This window comes from Crinia signifera, chromosome 9 (genome assembly GCF_055691185.1).
Source record: "Crinia signifera chromosome 9, ASM5569118v1, whole genome shotgun sequence".
Taxonomy (NCBI): domain Eukaryota; kingdom Metazoa; phylum Chordata; class Amphibia; order Anura; family Myobatrachidae; genus Crinia; species Crinia signifera.
Window position 1 is genome coordinate 17997674 of NC_139225.1, and position 20226 is coordinate 18017899.

Sequence of the window (20226 nt, forward strand, 5' to 3'; positions counted from 1 at the left end):
TCAGGGTCACAATGGCAAGAAATTTCTAGCCTGTACTGCCAACCGGCCGGTTACCCCCGACAATGGGAGACCCGCTAATCCTTAACCAGAACACATAGGACAAATGTTTGTTATCATTGTAGCAGATGGCCTCCAAGTTACCCAAGGCAGCAGCAGTGCTATACATTGCTGCAAACATCCAGCCCAGGTTTTGATATGAGTTTTATTTTAGGTACTGTATGATCTAAGAAGGAGCTCAATAAAACATTATGGGGAAAGATTGCGGATTTCATCCTTTTCCTACCACCCTGAGATGAATGGACTATGTGAGCGGATCTATTGATCCTTCATAGCGTTTATTTTATACCTATGCCATTTTAGGAGGGAAGGGTGGTATCTGGATGATAGATCAGAAGTAAAAAGGACAATGCCATATGGTCAAGAGGTTTGAAACATCGCATTTAAGCAGTTGACACAAAAAGGTCGACATAGTTTGTGGTTCATGATTTTTAGGGTTAGGCTAAACACAAACCAAAAAAAAAATCAATCATTGTTGACATTTTCACCTTGACGGCCATCTGGTGTCAAGCAATCCACAATCAGGAAGAGGAGACAGCTCCTCTTCTCATACCGAAATATTCCAAGAGGGATCGACTGCTACAGAGAGACCCATTGGTCTGGGAGAGTAGGATGTGTAAACCCAGCAACGGATAATCTAAGAGAGTCATGGAAGTAACTTTAATCCCTGGGAGTCTCAGGTTAGGCAGAAGAGGGGTGATATGATTTCTGGGGCAAACATGGTGAAAGAGTCGAATTATACTCACCGATAATTCCTTTTTCTTCCTAGAGATCCCATGGCAGCCATACATTGGGATATTCCCTCCCCCCACTAGAACAGACAGGATTGGTTTCTCTTGGGACCGCCCACCTTGGGTATAATGGACCCCTCCTTCACCTCCCCTGCATCTTTTGAGTGTCTCCGTCTCTTGGTCCCTAGAGAAAACACATCAGAACACAAGGGAGGGCAATCAGTGGCTGCCATGGGATCTCTAGGAAGAAAAAGGAATTATCGGTGAGTATAAATCGACTCTTTCTTCTACGATCCCCATGGCAGCCATACATTGGGACATACCCAAGAAATAAACGGGAGGGTAAATGCATGTAAAATAATATTTTATTATCAAGAGGTATTTAGGAAACTGCCTCTTGGAGTACATGCTTCCCAAAGTGGGCCAGAGAAACGTCAAGAGCATAGTGATTCACAAAAGTGTGTACTGACGACCAGGTAGCCGCTTTGCATATTTCCGTCACCGACGCTTTGGCCTTGTTCGCCCAGGAAGTAGATACTGCCCGCGTTGAGTGTGCCTGTACAATAGGAGGTATCTTCTTGCCTTCCTGTTTGTAGGCTGTAACAATAGTCTCTCTTATCCATCTGGATATCGTCTGTTTTTCAGGTTCTTCCTTTCCTGACACCTTCTGGAATGACGAACAAATGTTTGGTTGCTCTGAAAACCTTAGTTCTTTCCAGATAGATAGAAATCACTCGGACTAGATCTAAAGTATGCCAGGCTTGTTGTTCCTCATTTTCAGGTCTAGGATAGAAACTGGGTAGAGTGATTTCCTGATTGAGGTGGAAGGCTGACACCACCTTTGGGACAAATTCTGGGTGAGTCCTTAGGACAACTCTGTCAGGGAAGATAACCAAATAGGGCTCTTCGATCCATAGAGCCTGCAACTCACTCACTCTTCTCGCAGAGGTAACTGCTACTAAGAATACTGTTTTCCAAGTTAAGAGTCTCAAAGAACATTCCGTTAGGGGCTCAAACGGACACTTGGTTAGGACCGAAAGCATCAGATTTAGATCCCACGGTGCCACTATAGCCTTGACTGGTGGCTGGATCCGCTTCATAGCCCTGTTGAATCTTTTTATCAGTTTTTCTTCTGCTAAAGATCTATCCAATAGCACCCCTAGTGCTGATATCTGCGATTTAATTGTGGCAGGAGCGAGACCCATCTGGAAACCTTCGTAAAGGAACTGTAGCACTCTATCCGTTGTTATGGAGGAGAAATCACCTCTGAATTGGCCCCAATCAATAAATTTGATCCATGTCTTGTAGTATGCCAGGGATGATATGTCTTTCCTGGCTTTCAGCATCATTTCCATAACCTGGGGGGACAGGTTATGTCTTTTCAGGATCTTCCGTTCAATCTCCATGCCTTTAGTGATAATTTCTTGGGCTCTGGATGATAAACCGGACCCTGGTGCAGCAGATCCACTCTGTCGGGTAGGGGCCAAGGTTCTTGTACTGCCATCTTCAGAACATTGACGAACCACGGTCTTCTTGGCCAGTAAGGTAGTATTGCTATGACTTCTACCCGGTCTTCTCTTATCTTCTTCAGGACCTTTCCAATCATAGGGAAGGGCGGGAATATGTATCCCAGTCTGAAGTTCCACTTTACTGACAGAGCATCTATTGCTCGGGCCTGCGGATGAAAAGATTTTGAAAAGAAGCTGTTCACCTTCTTGTTCCCAAAGCTTGCCATCAGGTCTATTTCTGGGCTGCCAAACTTTCTTTCTATTTGGGAGAATATTTCCTGATTCAACTGCCACTCTCCTGGGGACACTACTTCTCGACTCAGGAAGTCTGCCAGGGTATTCCTCCTTCCTGGGATATACACCGCTGTCATGGATTTCAAGTTGTGTTCTGCCCAACACATTATCTTCTCTGACATGCGCATAAGTTTTATACTTCTTGTGCCCCCCTGATGGTTTATGTGGGAAACCACAGTGACATTGTCCGACATAATTCTTAAATGGGAATTGCCGATTTCTTCTTTCAGACAGTTTATGGCTTCCCATACCGCTTGCAATTCCCTCATATTCGATGAGTTCCTTGCTTCTTCTATTGTCCATATACCCTGGACTGACCTCCCTTCGACATGGGCGCCCCATCCGAAGAAACTGGCGTCTGTGGTTACTATACAAAACACAGGTTCCTTTAGGCTGGTCTTTCTGTACTCTAGCCCCTGTGTCCACCATATTAGATCCTTCTTTAATTCCTGTTGTAATGAGATCAGGTGTTGGTCGCCACACCCTCTCTTTTGTAGAGGAATCAGTAGCCATTGGAGTTTCCTCATTTTCCACTGTGCCCAGGGAACAATTTTGATGCAAGAGGCCATCATACCCAGTAATTGGGCGGCCATAATTAGGGGAAATCTCCTCTTTTGTAGTAAGATGTCGACTAACTCTTTTATCTTTCTGCATCTGTCTGGCGACAGAGAAATTGAGAACTGCTGCGTGTCTATTATGGCTCCCAAAAATTGTATCTTCTGTACCGGTAGCAGCTGGCTCTTCTCTATGTTTATGACCCAACCTAGATATTGTAATAGGTCTATGGTCATTTTCACATTGGTTTCTGTCTCTATCAGAGACTCTCCTGCAATGAGCAGATCGTCCAAGTAGGGCCATACTTGAATCTTCTGCATCCTTAATGCTGCAATCACTGTCACTAGCACTTTGGTAAAAACTCTTGATGAAGTTTTCAGCCCAAAGGGCAGACAAGTAAACTGAAAATGATGATTGGCCACTGAAAACCTCAGAAACTTTCTGTACCATCGATTGATCGGAATGTGGTAATAGGCATCCTTGAGATCTATCGATGCGAGGTAGTCTTCTCTTCTTATCCCCATCACAATAGAACTCAAGGTCTCCATCTTGAACCTTATCTGTTTTATATACACATTCAACTCCCTCAGGTCCAGAATCGTTCTGAATGAGCCATTCGGTTTCCGTACCAGGAATAGATTTGAATAGAAACCCTTTCTGCGTTCCTTCTCTGGCACTAACTCTATGGCCCCTGACTGTAGGAGTTGATCGATTTTTAAGAACAGCGCTTTTCTTTCTTCTGAAAGTCCTGGTATCCTTGATTTCATGAATCTGTGATGGGTGGGGATTTTTTCGAATTCTATACAGTAGCCCTGTTGTATTATGTTCAACACCCAGGTGTCTCTTATCATCATCTTCCAACACTCCGTGAACAGCATAAGTCTGGCCCCAATCTTCTTCACCTGAAGATAGTCATAATTTTCCCTTTTGGCCCCAATCCTTTTCTGGTTGATATCGGCCACGAAAATTTTGTCGAAAGGGCTGCCTGGAGGTATTAGCATTCCCTCTCTTGTAATACGTCTTGCCAGGGCGGTAGGTCTTCGCCTCCCTATAAGCTTGTTTAGATGAGGCCGGGAAGTTGAAGCGATTCCTCTTTTCCTGGGGTAATCGGACTGACTTTCCCCCTGAAATCCTCTGGATCATAGTGTCCAGCTTGGAGCCGAAGAGGAATTTGCCTTCAAAGGGTAAGTTCGTGAGCTTATTCTTTGAATTAGCGTCCGCATTCCAAGGCTTAAGCCATAGAGCCCTACGCCCTGTTACACCTGCTGCCATAGCCTTGGTTGCAAAGGACACACCGTCTAGTGAGGCTTCACACATATAGTCGATGGCCTTTTGCATGACTTCTAAATTTTTGAGAAGGTATTGTTTTGATACCTTTTCCTCCACATCCGTTTTCAGATTGGAGGCCCAAAGTCGAACGGCCCTAGCAACAGAGGCCATAGCCACGTTGGCTTTCAGGGAGCCTGCAGAGGCTGAGTGTACTTTACGGAAAGAATTTTCAATTTTTCTGTCCATGGCATCCTTAAATGCCGCCGCATCTTCAACTGGTATGGTAGATTTTGATATGATTTCTGCCACCGCTGCATCTACCTTGGGTAAGGTACACCATCCCAGTAGGTCCTCATCCTTAAATGGGTACATTTTTTCTACCCTATTACCCAAGGTAAACTTTTTGTCGACATTGATCCACTCCTTATTTATCATGTCTCTCACCATCTTGTTAAGTGGGAAGGTTCTCCCTTTCTTATCTCTGTCCTCATATAAGGGGTCTCTGTCCGATGAGGAGGCCGCCTCTTTGAAATTCATGGCTTTGTAAATATTTTTCAGCAGGTTTTCTACAAGCTCTAAGTTAAATGATCTGACATCTTCTACTTCACCAGATTCGTCAGACGACTCCTTAGGCTTCACACTCAAACTCATCAGAAGAATCCTCTTCAGGTGTAAACTCTGCTTGTACTCTAGACCTTTTAGTAGATTGACTTTGAGCAAATTCATTCTTAGAAACAAAATTCATCCATGCCATTAACTCTTTAAGCATTTCCGACTGTTCTGGCTTCTTTGCCACTTTAGACTGTGCCATTTCACACAATTCACATACTGACTTTTTCTGACTTAAAGCAAAGGTCTGATCACATGTCATGCAAACTGCTTCTATGAACTTTTTCTTTGCTGTCCTCTTCTTGTGTACAGGAGAGACAGGCGCACTAAAAATGTAGAGAAAACTACACTCAATATCTAGCTCAAAATAACAATACTGATGCCCAAAACCAAAGGGCTTACCTCACTGGGGCATCATCCGGCTTCTGGGGAGAAGGCGCTTCCATGGTCAATACTGCAGCGTTTCCAAACAGCATGCAAACACACCAAGCAGATAGACGCCATGATAGAAATCACTGCTGGCTATTTAACTGTTCCCTGTCCGCCCTCTGTGCTCAGCACGGCGAAGTGGAACTAAAACCACTGCCCAGCGTTTCCGGTGGGACTGGATTCAAAGACGCACCCAGCATCTGTGGGCGGAAGTGACACGTTACCGGCACTTCCGCCCCTTCTGCCTTATCTTCCAGCATGTGTAGCCGCGGCTTTACAGCGGGGCTGTGCACAGTCTCCCCAGCAGACCCGTTTCTTCCATACACCAGCATGCAGTGTATGGCGTCCGGACCAGGTACTGCCATGGCAGGATATCGCGTGCAAGGAGACAAATACCGCTGGCCTCCTGCACCTTCTTCTCCCCGGGGAGCCACCCCATTCAGCTCCATGCTGCTCTGAGGTAACCCTGCTTTAAACAAAAATAATCTGTCCTACTCTGTCTACTTCTAAACGGAGACAGGAAAAAAGATGCAGGGGAGGTGAAGGAGGGGTCCATTATACCCAAGGTGGGCGGTCCCAAGAGAAACCAATCCTGTCTGTTCTAGTGGGGGAAGGGAATATCCCAATGTATGGCTGCCATGGGGATCGTAGAAGAAAAATGCTAGTACCTACCTGTAAAACTAAGCTCAAAGTGTCTTGGGGTGATTCTTACACGATCGCTCGGTGGCAGACTATGCAATCGGGATCAACACAGTAAAGACCTACTACATAAAGCAAATAATAGCATACCAGGTGCATGAGGTAGGGACTACAGCAATCTGTCCAATGTAGCCTTTGGACGCATATTCCATTGGCAGATCTTCTGGACAAATTGAAAGATAGGGCTATGGGCAATGAAATTAGGCAACTGAGGGCACAGCAAACCCAGTTTACTGGCACTTGCTTGTGGCCTGCCCTGTTGACAGATAGGAGGTCAGGCCCATAGGTATCCAGCACGTTAGATTGCCCAGCCTGTTTACAGCTAAAGGTACCTACACACTGGCCAATATATCGATGTACCATAAGGAGGGTGTATAAGCGATATATCTGTGAATGGCATCATTCACAGATATATTGCGTCGGCTATGCAACACAGCCGATGCTTGATATATCTAAAGATATATCGGTGCATCGTGCAGTGTGTACAGAGGATCCACCAATACCACCGCCGGTGATTGACAGCTTAGTGGGCGAATGCACCCACCCATTTTTGACGTCAGTCCCAGCGGATCGGGCAATGTGTATGGAGAACAGCTGCCCGATCCATCTGTAGATATATCTATTAGTGTGTACCCAGCTTATGAGGCCAGAACTTTTTAGGGTCATCATATCAGGTGGGTCCAGGTTGCTCAACATTATTAATATTGGTGGACTAAGAGCCTTATTAAGCATCAGACACAGTTGTTGTAAAATTGCAAAACTGCGACTGCTATTACATACTGAGGGCCGCCCGACATGAGATGGTCCACCCCACGATTGCATGAATCGACTATATTGCAGAGTTTATGGTCAACCCCTACCTCCACAGCCAGGCTGCAAAGGCGGGCACACCGCTGACATCTCATTCACAGCCACCCCAAAAACTGCCCGCACAAGTCTGCGCTGCCCGGCCCATACCCTATAACTGCTGCGTCAACCCGCAGCTGTCAACCACAGTGTGATCACATCCTTCCGGGATGTGACCGCATTCTGAGAAGTCGCAGTCGCTGCACAGAAGTATAAAATCACCCGTTTGCGATTTCCGGGCTTCCGCTTGTGAATAAGACCCTAAATGTTATTGGAATTGATGCGGCCTCCTGGGCACCAAGATTTCGAGATTAGATGTATAAAGCCATATAAAATTCCATAGCAACCATGTAAATTCCTGGGACCTTATTTATCAGTGAGTGCAGGTAGGTAGCCCAAGCATACCCTGTCATACTGACGGGAACGACATCCCAAGGCTGAATGCATAGAAAACGCTGCTCAAACAATTCTCTACCGTAGGTTCGAACACACTCCTGGCGCTCTTACACAATCTATCCACTGGGGCTCCGTGACATATACTTAGTAGGACCTACAATGATCGCCGTGAAACATGACGCACGGAAGACCACCCGCACCTCCCAGAATTAAAAACCAACAAATAGGACAATTGGAGACCATGTTTAATGTACTAATCCATGAGCAACAGTTGCTGGAGATCCTAAAGCAGGCCTGACCAAACTGTTGTGGAACGACAAGTCCCAGCATGCTTAACAGCTGATCAGAGGGAGGACATGCTGGGACTTATAGTTCTATTACAGCTGGGGAGCCAGTGATTGACCTGGCATACTCTAAAGGATTCTTTGGTAGGGAACAGTCTCCAAAACAAGATTAACCTTTAGCAAGAACACTATGGATAATAGTTGTGCGTTAGCTTCACCTGCGATTGAAATGGGTGATAACCACTAAAAGAAAGTGTAAACTTTTCACCAGCAATTGAATCCCCCTCCCTCCCTTATGCTGGGTACACACCAGGACAACAAGGGTCCGATCACATCAATCTAGATCCAATTCTGACCGATTGGATGTAGATTGTGTGGCGATTGGGCCCTTTTTCTGCCCTGTTGTGATCCGATTCAGATCGGATGCGCTGCCCCGCGGGTCGGTCATTAGATCCTACCTGCAGCAGGTAGGATCTGGACCCAACCATGCACCCGGGTGCGGGTCGCGATCGGATCGGTACCGCTCACGGTGTACATCGTGAGTGGGTCGTGCACACCGCGTCGTGAGCAGGTCGTCCTAGTGTGTACCCCGCATTAGTGAGCCGTTCTCCTTCCATCACAGTCATCGTGCCCCCCTGTAGAGTCACGTAGAGGTTATCCCGACCCAATTCCTTTACTTCCCATGTGCCGCACATGTACAGAGAACGTGGTCCGACACGGCAGAGACACTGATAATGGCTCTTCCAAATTCCCGTCTATATAAATAATACATGTTGCATTAACCTAATTTTAGCAGCTTCCCTAATACCCGGCAAAAGTGGAAGGCGGTGTTAACCATTTGCAGAAAGATATGAAAAAGTTAAATTTTTTTTTTTTTTTTTTACACCAAAAACTTATTTTATTTAAAACTATATATATTACACATCCTTATGTTCAAATGCATTTAAGATTTGTGTGTCTATACCCACACCATACAGTTTTATTCACGCCACAAGTTCTCAAGCATCACCAGGCTTAAATTAACCCTCTCGTCACCAATCCGCGCAGAGAAGGCAAGCGCGCTTATTACAGTTGCAAAAAGAGACGGACGCTCTATAGATTTCCTTATATCGATTCACCAAAGAAAACTCCCCCCCACCCCACCCCCACCCCTGAAACCGTTTGCTGCAGATTCCCCACGAGAGACGCAATCAGGCACATTTTAGTCTAGGCAATAAATATATTCCATGAAGGCGGATCGCGGCGCGCGAGTGCCGGGTTTTCCAATTCTCCCGGACGTCAGTCTGTTAAAAATGAAATGCTGAGTTGATTTTCGCACCAGAGATAGGGTCTCTGCCTGTCCAAAACAGCAATCATCTAAAAAATGAGAATGCGTAGGGGTGGGGGTCATATACACCAATTTGCTAATAAAAAATAATCTGTATTGTTTCACAGTGGTCGAACCACTTTTTTCCTCCATTGTTTGGAGTCACGATCAGAGGAAGGCACAAAAAAAGTCTTTCCTGAAATATGTCCAGACACATGTCACACCTGTCATGGGTATCACTACGAAACACTGGTTTTAGCATGCGTCACTTGACAAGATGGCCACACACGGTCACGCGTCATGTACGAGGGTCAAACTTCTCCGGCGAGCTGACTCCGTCCTTATTCAATCACCGGGGTTGTGTCCTTTTGGCCCGATAGGTTGGGAATCTAGAAACAGGACTTCCAGATGGACACTGCCGGAATAGGAGGAGCGGAGCGGAAGAAATCTCAAGGTAAGAAGAGTGTATGTAGATAAGAGGCGCAGAAAGACAGCCAAACAGTCAAGAAGCAACATTGAGAGTGAAATTGTACCACGGAGAGAGAGAGACCACGCCGGAAGGACAGCTCGTTAATTTCCTGTGTTGTATGCGAGACACCAGAACTAGAGATACCACCGCCGCCTCGCAGGAAAAGGTGATGAAACATGGACATTGCCCATCGTCCGGTCACTGGGGTACGAGGCGGAGGGTGTTAATCAGGAAGGGGTTGAGGTCCTCAGAGTTGACCGCTCGGTGCAGCGATGGTTCCGATGCGCTGCGTTCTATTTTAGGAAGGGCCCGCTGGAGCAGCTCAATGGAAGAGAGAATCTGAGAGGAAGAGATGGAAGAGAGGACTCAATAAAAACGAGTGAGGAGCCAACTGAACAGTTCAATACCTTCTTTCTGGGTTGCAACATCAGATTCCCTACAGAAACTTTGGGCCTTATTCTAGTTCACTCTGACAAAATCCTTCTTAGATGGACAAAACCATGTGCACTGCAGGGGGCAGATTTAAAATGTGCAGAGAGAATTCGATTTGGGTGAGTTATTTTGTTTCTGTGCAGGGTAAATACTGGCTGCTTTATTTTTACACTGCAATATAGATCTCACTTTGAAGTAAAACCCCACCCAAAACTAACTCTCTCTGCACAAGTTACATCTGCCCCACCTGCAGTGCACATGGTTTTGTCCATCTAAGAAGGATTTTGTCAGAAAGAGTGAACTAGAATAAGGGCCTTTGTTCTGGTCTCTATCCCATAGTACCCTAATACACTACTAAACCCCTACTGATCTGGTCAGAACCCAAAATTACCCAAATGAAGACCACCACAAACCCCTAAATCTTTGTGTATGGCTTATACAGAAGACCTGGCCCGTATATATGAGGCTGGCCACGAGCGCAGTGATTGGGATTTAGAAACGGCAATATTTCAAGACGCAAACCACTTTAAAGGGCCAAATCGCCGAACTCATGCAGGTCCCCTCCTACGCGCTTGTCTATTACATATGGGCTTCATTAATAAACACATTCGCTATTGGCGCACCATTAGCTTATGCAGATTAACCAGTGAGCATGCTTATCCGTATTCTAGACCGCTCCACACACGCTCACAGTCTGCGCCTGGCGCTCACCTGGGGGAATAGCGGCCGCTCCTCCCTCTTGAATTTCAGGCAGTTCACTAGGAGTCTCTTCATGGCTTTGGGACAGTTATTGGACACTTTGCTGAGGTCAGGGCTGAGGTACCCGCGGCCAACCATGAAGATGATCTGAGAAAAGAAAGACAGCGTAACAAAAGGATTAGTAACGATTTCATAAATGGGGTACTGTGTGTTCGTGGCCCAGAGCTGGACTGGAGGGCTCCCTGACATATATATGGACTGCATGTGCCTGGACCCTAAATCAGCCCCTTAATGGCCAAAACTATTTTGTTACGCGATACAAAAATAAATAAAAAAAGAATATATATTTTTTTTTTTATTGTAGACTTATCAATGCAAGTTTTTAGGGAACAGATGGCTTTTCTTTAGTAGCATATTGAAGTGAATAACTTAATTTTAATTGTAATGTACAATTAAAGAATAAATGGAAATGTTACGTTTCTGCCAAGAATGCTTAGGAATAAAAAAAAACCACTATTTGGAACATCACACTCTTGGTATCCGGTCATTAGATCGACAGGCACAATCAAAAGGTTGACATGGAAAAAGGATGACATGAATTTTTCACGATTTTTTTCACTTTCTTAAAACCGACATGTTCATACTTCACCATAAAAGTGGGCATAGAGATAGAGTAGAACAGCACCCAAAGTATGACGAGTGCAGCGAGGGGACGAGTTACTCAGATACGGTGTCCGAGTCAAGTTATGTCGCCATAGACACCAAAAAAAAAAAAACGTGAAAAACTCATGTCAACCTTTTCCCATTGCGCACATCACATGAGCGGCAGACGTCACTTCTAGGTGTCCGCAGCTGCACAGATGCTGTCAGCCGTCGGATGGGGCCTCAGAAAGCGCAATCCGACGCCAGGCAATGATTTAATATCCGCAATGCTATTGGTCTGTGATTAAGGGAAATGGAATTCTGACCACCCCAGGTTTTAGTTCCTGTCCAGCCGCAATGTTACTGCGCCTCTGCCCAGCTGGTGTATGAGCGCCATCTAGTGGTCTAATCCGGAAAACATCCGCTATTCACCTGATCTCTGTTGTTTATATGTGCATAGGGTAAAAGCCCAGCCATCAGTTCGTACAGAACCACCCCATAGGCGTAGACGTCGGACTGGAAGCTGTAGGGGCTGTTTTCCTGCATTCGGATCACCTCCGGGGCCTTTCGGACAGAACCAACAAATGAATAAGAAAAGGTCAACTACAAAACATTATCACGTGTTATAGACCCGATACAGAGCCACAGCCCGGTACTAGGGAACCTACCATCCATAGGATGGAACCACTAAGCTGCTCCACCTGCTGTGATCCGCTCCACCGCGTCTTCACCGTGGCCAAGCCGAAATCGCCAATCTTCACGGTGAGCCCCTCGTGCAGGAAGATATCTTTCGCATATGGTTAAGGAGAAGACGTAGCAGTACCAACATATCAATGTAAAAAGATAAAACTATCTAGTGTCTGTGTGTAATGGAAACACTGCCATCTGCTGTCAGCCAGTGAAACTACATCTCCTTCACACTACAGGAACACAGAGGCAATCACAAAGTAGGAAACTAGCTTTCGAAGCCTTTGCTTTGAGCGGGTATATAGCTTTTATATATTTAGCCAGATCTGTCACTCATCCCCTGTGTACATAACGTTCCCGCCCAGCGGGTTACACAAACCCACACCACCTTGACATCACCTCCCCCCCCCACCCAACCAGGGCTACAGTACATGCCCACCATCCACCGTTACTCCCACCCCCGACCCCCCCTCCTGCGATTTGTGGGACACCCGCGACCCCCCCCTCCAGTGATTCGCAGACCTCCCCCCTCCCGCAATTCGCGGGCCCCTCCGCGACCCCCAGGCCCCCTGCGATTTGCGTGCGTGCGCCCCCCTCGCAATTTGCTGACCCAAGCCCCCTCCCGCGATTCATGGCACCCCCCCGCAGACCCCCTCCCGCAATTCGCCGCGCCCCCCTCCCACGATTTGCGAACCCCAGCCCCTCCTGCGTTTCACGGCAACGCCCCTCCTGCGATTTGCTGCCCCCCGCGATTCTAGCCCCCCCTGTGATTCACGGCGACCCCCCTCCCGCAATTCTCGGACCCCCACGGCGCCCCCTCCTGCGATTTGCAGACCCCCTCCCACGATTCACGCCCCCCTCCCGCGATTTGCAGCCCTCCATGACCCCCCCTCTCCCGCAATTCCACAAGCAGGTGCTGCCCCTAGGTGGGAAATCCGGCCCTAGCTGCCGCGCTGCAGGTTCCCCCACTGCCAGAAGTGTCCCTACGGTCCTCTGCACCAGCACCACAACTATTATCAATGTCTTGCCCACATACCACTATTATACAGCCTCCTGCTCTCATGCACCCTCATGAGAGAGATGCTCACCCACTGCCAGGAGCTGCATACTGTCCCCCACCCTCTTCCAGTTCTAGGGATGCCCATCGACCATCAATGATTTCAAATCATCGATGGTTTATGGCCGATGTTGAATACTTTTGCCATCGATGTGGGAGGACCAGATGGTTTCTCTACATCAATGGCAAAGGAGAACCGATCAAGTTTCAAATTTTTTTAAGGTGCCGGTACACGGAGCATAGCTCCGCCCCCCCCCCCCCCCCCCCCCCCCCTGCACCCGGAAGTCCCGCCACCGAGTTCTGATTGACCCACGGCCTATTCAGTCAGATATAATGGATGACCACCGATAGCTACAACAATCGATGGTTATCCAAGTAATATTGATGGCAGGGTGCAAAATCGCCATCAATGCCAACCATCGATGGCGTCTGCACCATTGCCCATCCCTACTCTGAAACAGCCAAAAACCTTTACTACCCCCTCATGCCCACACACCCCTATCACTGCCCTGCCTCCTGTTCTCCTGCCCCGTAACTTCCGCCAGTGGGGACCCGCTCACCCTGTGTTGCCTACATTCCCCTATCATGCTTTACCACCCAGCCTCCTGCTCTCATGCACCCTAACTCCCACCCAGGAGGAGGAGACACTGACTCAGGGCCACTGTCCTGTACACCTGTGCTGCCATGCTGGACCCCCATCCACTGGCAGAAGCTGCACAGTGTCCCCCACCCTCCTCTTTAGTCCCCCGTATGCCCACACACCCCTATCACTACCCAGCTTCCTGCTCTCCTGAACCTTAACTTCCACCACTGGGGAGTCACTGACGCTGTGTTGCCCACATACCCCTACCATGCCTCATAGCCCAGCCTCCTGCTCTCATGCACCCCAACTGCCACCCAGTAGGAGGAGACACTGACTCAGGGTCACCGTCCTGTACTCCTGTGCTGCCACGCTGGACCCTCACCCACTAGCAGAAGCTGCACAGTGTCCCCCACCCTCCTCTTTAGTCCCCCTTATGCCCACACACCCCTATCACTACCCAGCCTCCTGTTTTCCTGTGTCGTGACCCCTGCCAGTGGGGAGCCGCTGACCCAAAAACACCCTACTATACTATTGCGTGTGCACACACACACACACCTAAGCAACCGCTTTTTAATTAAACAAAACAATACACACCCCCTTCCAAATCATATGCGCTCTATTTAACACATTTCACCTATAACTCAAGTTGCAATACAGGCATCTTACATACAATTCTAACCATATTTCTCACAAATTAAGGGGGCGCGGTGTGAAGAATTTTTTTTTTTTTGTTACTTATTTAAAGCAACAGTATATATTTCTCTACAAGCTAGTTTGCACTAACCCTCATGCTCATTTGTTGCCAGCTTACTAATCGTTCAGCCATTGGACAGACCCCATAACGTTACAGCGATGCAGACACGGTTCTATAGTACGTGGTAGGATACTGTTGGATTTCAGGTCTCTGTGTATGATGTTCTTTGCATGGAGGTAGCTGGAGGTGAAAGGATTAGGCGATATAAGATACAAGTGGGGAAACAAGTGTTTACATAACACTGAGAAGATTTGATTGCTATGCAATCTTTGCTAACTCTGTACTATTTACATACAATTCATGCTATCTGCATTCATTTTCCACTATATAGGGCGGGATGTTGTAACATCCGCTGCCCATTATCGCATTATTAATAACGGCATATGCTGTAACATGCAGTTATTAACGCAAGGGACAGCTCTTGCGATAAGACCTGTCCCTTGCGATGTGGTGCTGGCACTGGACTTCCGGGTCTGTGACCCAGAAGTCCATCTGCTCATGTGCAGAGCGCCGGAGCCTGCCGCAGGGCATGCTGGGACGATCCGTGACGGCTTCCTCACACAGCGCTGCGGTAAGAAGCCCATAGGCTCCTGCAGGGAATCGCACCCACATCCCCTGCAGAGTGCGCAGTCCACCCCCTCCAAAAATCACTATATAGTCATTGCTGCCCTGTCTATTTTGCTTTTCGATTTCAGCTGAATGGGAGCGCGCATTGGCATCAATTCGGGGTCGAAAGCTTAAAACCATGTTCGATCTCCAATCGATGTCTATGTGATACCGATTCGATTTTGACTATATGATAAATCTTCCCGTATGTACTCACCATTAGTCCGTGGAATACAGAGGCACAAAACGCATTCAGCGGAACACACAGAATAAGTGTTATGTCTGAGATATTTAAGGGCAATGAATTTGTAAGCAGAACAAGGTTTTTTTTTCTATTTTAAAGGCATTGTAGTGTTCATTTTAGCTCCCGCTATCTTTAAAACCCATGCAGTTCCTCTTCCCTGCCTGGGGCGCCGCTGTCTGCTGTAGTGCTTCTAGCACAGTGTGGTCTGTATATCAGCACTGATATGTAAACCAAAGCTGTGCTAGAAACACCACAGCAGACAGCGACCCCCCAGGAAGGGAAGAGGAACTGCATGGGTTTTCAAAGATAGCGGGTGCTAAAATGAACACTAGCATTGTCCTTTTCAGGTTTTTTTTTTTTTTTTTTTTTTTTTTACGTTTTTATTTACTTTTTTACCACAGAAAAAATATTACAATACAAGCATCACAATACATACATACATAACACATCACAGCATAAAATGTTCATGCCAGCTGATTTTTACACTCACAGCTCCAGTTTACCAACTCTACCCCCCATTCTCCCTCGCCCCAAAACTTGGCTAGGTTATGTTATCGGGATCACTATTCGATTCCCCTCTGCCACGAGTATTGCCCCCTACCCCTCTCTTTCTCCTCTTTTTTTTTTTCTCTCCTGCGCCTTTCTCAATGCCATCCCGACTCATTGCTAGATTCCTCCTACTTCCATTATAGCCCCCTATCCTAAGTCCGCCTTGTTCTACTAGTTCTATGTGGCTCCCCAACCTCTCCTTTTCATACCACAATGCCCTTTGAGGCCCAGTTTATTTTAGTTTCCCACCATACAGGAGGATTAATCTCCGAAAATGAAAGAGGAGAGAGAAAAAAAAAAAAAAAAAAATTAATGTGTGTGTCTTGAGCCTGACGCAAATATTGAGTCGGCCTTTTCTTACAAACCCTATGTGATCGTGTGATCAATAACCTCTCCGAGAGCATTCTATTCTAAACCTTCAGAGCTCTCTGTGACCAAGTGTCATTTGTGTGGCCATACCTATTCCCACTCCTTCTAGTATGGGATAACGTGCGATTCATAATTGAATAACTATACATGACATCCTACCCCTTTCCATACGGTCCGAAAGGGACCCCCCATCCCCTATCCGTCTATATTTATCCTCCTACTACCCCTTCGACCCCTAAGAGTACCAGTGCCTATATTATCAGTGGCTCACTGCAGAGCCTACATGCGTGTCCCTAACCTAATTTTCAAGTGGTCTATCGTGTCCTTCTGTGCTCTTTTTAAGCTAAAGTATCACCTAGAAAAAAAAAAAAAATGTATTAACTTTTCCCCTCTTCCTTACATAATTGCCCTCTCACTGCTGCGAACTTTAAAGTAGCCTGACCTGTTCCATGGGCTCCAAATTGCCTGGTACCTAACATACGAGCCTCTAGACGCATATACATATTTTTCATGCTCACTTGTCTGGTTTACCAAATTGACCCATTCTTCATACTGCGGAGCCAGGGGGGACATCCACCGTCGGGCTATTATCACCTTAGCTAGGGCCACAATACTTCTTACCAGCTGCCTCATCTCACCACTAATTACTGCTTCCTTCCAAATACCCAAAACCAAATTTATTTTAGTTAAAACTGCTCTCTGAACCCCTATCTGGACTAAGGTTTCCATTATCACCCCCCAGAACCTGGCAACATCCCGACAGCTCCACAATAGGTGGTCAAATGTGGCCGGCCCCGCCCCACACTTAGGGCAACCGTCTGATGCTGACCCTGAAAATCTCTTTAATTTAACCGGAGTGATATATATCCTGTGGAGAATATTAAATTGGACCTGTTGTGTCCGCATTAAATTAGTTGACTGCCGCGGACTTGCCATAGCCACCCTCCATCCGTTCTCATCAATCTGAGGGATATCATCGGTCCATTTGGCCCTTAAGGCCCCTAACTCGTCGGATTGAGAGAACGAATGAAGGAACTGGTACATTTTGGACATACGTTTCCCTTTAGCTAGTTGCTTTATAAAGATTTTACATGGGGCCTCCACCACCTCCCATGGAACTGCCCTGCCCCCTTGGGTCATGGCACTTCTTACTTGGAGATATCTAAAGAAAACTTCCTTAGGCAAGCTAAATTCTGCTTGTAGCTGGGAACAGGATTTCACCATCCCATCTTGGCACCATTGTCCAATATTTGCAATTCCATAAGCACTCCAAATTAACCCTCCCTGTTGTTTTTTAAGTTCCAGCATTCCTGGCAATGCGAAAATGGGGGTGTCTGGGTCCAGACCCTCTGCTTTTGTTAATTTACAGGTCCATCTCCAAACCCTCACAGCTTGACTAATCAGGGGAGGGAGATCTCGAGAGAGCCCCCTCACAAAGAGTCTTTGGAGCGGCGAGAAGTCTGGATCCACACACTCAACAAGGCTACGTAATTCAACCGAGCCCTCCTCTGGCTTGACCCACGCACAGATTTGTACCATCTGTGCAGCCATATAATATAGTTTAAAATCAGGAAGGGCCAAACCCCCTTTTTCCCTATCCCGGCAGATAATATCCATTCTAACTCTGGACAATTTGTTCCTCCATATAAATGATGAGACTATACTTTTTATCTTCCTGAAGCGTTCGTCCTTAAAGAAAACAGGGGAGTGTTGGGCAATGTACAGGAATTTAGGCAATATTGCCATCTTGACCAAGTTGACCCGGCCAATTTGTGAGATCTGCAGCCTCGACCAGCTTCTACACTTCACCTTAAGATCATTAATAAACGGAATAAGATTATCAGGGATATAATCTACTGAGTTCCTAGCTACCAGAATTCCCAGATACCGAAACTTATCCACCTTTTTTAACTGCACATCTAGCACTAAACTTGTCCCCCCTTTTTTTCCTATCTGCATATAGTTGGATTTGTCCCAGTTCATTGTTAGGCCAGAATACCCCCCATAGTCCTGTATATAATTTATTACCCTAGGTAAATCACCAGGCACTGCCAGTCCAACCAAAAGGTCATCCGCATACAATGAAACCATGTTTCTATTAGGCTCGCTTCCCCCGTTCTCTCCCCCCAGAGCCGCCCGAAGGACGCACGCCAGAGGCTCCACCACCACCGCAAACAGCAGGGGGGATAAAGGACATCCCTGGCGCGTACCTCTGGAGAGAGAGAAGGGGGGAGACGTAAACCCATTTATAGTCACTCTAGCCTTGGGGTTTTGGTAGAGCAAAGAAATCCGTTTAACATACCCTTCCCCAAACCCGAAAGCCCGCAGGACCCTCCACAAAAATGGCCATTCAACCGAGTCGAATGCCTTGTTCGCATCAAAAGATGCGAACAATGCATCCGACCTCCCCAGCTCAACCCCCTGAAGATAGGTATAGGCTCTTCTGAGATTGATTATAGTGGATTTTCCAACCATAAATCCAGTTTGATCTGGATGAACCACTTGATGTATTACTGTCTGAAGCCTGATTGCCAATATTTTGGCATATATCTTTGCATCGGCCGTTATGAGTGATATAGGCCTATAAGAGTCGATTCTGGACGGATTTTTCCCACCCTTGGGGATCATTATTATTGCAGCCTCGGTCATTGACTGAGGTATGCACTCCTCCGCCTCCATATGCTGAAAGACCTTCAACAAGCGCGGGCCCAGTTTGTTTATGTATTTCTGATATACCTCCCCGGGGAGACCATCCAAACCAGGGGCTTTACCCCCTAGAAAGGAATTGATTGCCACTTTAACTTCCTCAATTGACAGGGGGGCCTCCAGTAATTCTCTTGAGGAAGGCAACAATTTTGGGAGATCTAACTGTGCCAGGTAGTCGTCAATCTCATCGTTACTACAATCTATTTTGGATTTATAAACTTCTGCCAGATACGCAGAGAAAAGCTCAGTGATCTCAGGGGTCTTAATCACCACTTCCCCTGTTTCTAGCTGGATCATAGGGATAATGTTAGGGGGATTCTCCTGTTTCATTAGGTGGGCCAGAAACTTCCCTGTACGATCAGAGTTGGCATACCACTTATGAGACCCTGCTCCCAACCTCCGGCAAGTCACCTCCTGAAGGTACTCCACCCACTCTTTTTGGGCAGACTGCCATAGAGACCTAGCTTGGTCAGTCTTGTTTAACAAAAAAGCATTCTCCAAATCAACCGTTCTTGCCTCCAATTCAATAGCCCTTTTACGATTCGATATCTTCAAATAGGCTATCCTTTTGATAAGGACCCCTCTCAAATATGCCTTGAAGGCGTCCCATACGAATATATTTGGGGAGGACCCTACATTTCCCTCGAAGAACTCCTCTATCATACCCTCCATCCCCTCCAGTTCTCCCATTTGCGCCAGCCAATAGGCCTGTAGTTTCCAATATCTAAACCCCATCGAGGTCTCAAGATCCACCTCCATCACAACCGGAGAATGGTCCGAGATCCCTCGGGCTTTATAGTCTACGTGTTTAATTTTTGTAAGGGCATTGTCAGAGACAAGAATCAGGTCGATCCTGGAAAATGCTTTATGAGAGGAGGAGTAACAGGAGAACTGCTGTACGTCGGGATTTCTCATTCGCCAAGGATCCTTCCACCCTATCTCTTCTATGAGCTCAGAGAACCTATTGCCTTCACTTCGAATTTCCTTTTCAGACCTGTTCCATCTATCAAGACGCGGCTGGAGGACCTTGTTAAAATCCCCCAGTCAGCTGAATGGGAGCGCGCATTGGCATCAATTCGGGGTCGAAAGCTTAAAACCATGTTCGATCTCCAATCGATGTCTATGTGATACCGATTCGATTTTGACTATATGATAAATCTTCCCGTATGTACTCACCATTAGTCCGTGGAATACAGAGGCACAAAACGCATTCAGCGGAACACACAGAATAAGTGTTATGTCTGAGATATTTAAGGGCAATGAATTTGTAAGCAGAACAAGGTTTTTTTTTCTATTTTAAAGGCATTGTAGTGTTCATTTTAGCTCCCGCTATCTTTAAAACCCATGCAGTTCCTCTTCCCTGCCTGGGGCGCCGCTGTCTGCTGTAGTGCTTCTAGCACAGTGTGGTCTGTATATCAGCACTGATATGTAAACCAAAGCTGTGCT

The 20226-nt window shown here is 46.8% G+C and overlaps 1 protein-coding gene across 4 annotated transcripts in view; it reads right to left on the minus strand.

Annotated features, from left to right (window-relative positions):
- Window positions 1-8533: 8533 nt before the first annotated feature.
- Window positions 8534-20226, minus strand: part of ARAF (A-Raf proto-oncogene, serine/threonine kinase) — a 29747-nt gene continuing 18054 nt past the window's right edge. For all 4 annotated transcript variants that reach the window (XM_083161251.1, XM_083161249.1, XM_083161252.1 and 1 more), the window contains exons 13-17: window positions 14440-14486; window positions 11894-12012; window positions 11658-11789; window positions 10596-10730; window positions 8534-9791 (exon numbers count right to left, since the gene is read on the minus strand). In XM_083161251.1, coding sequence (XP_083017377.1) covers window positions 9651-9791; window positions 10596-10730; window positions 11658-11789; window positions 11894-12012; window positions 14440-14486 — 574 coding nt within the window. In that variant the 3' untranslated portion in view covers window positions 8534-9650. The remainder of the gene's footprint in view (window positions 9792-10595; window positions 10731-11657; window positions 11790-11893; window positions 12013-14439; window positions 14487-20226) is intronic.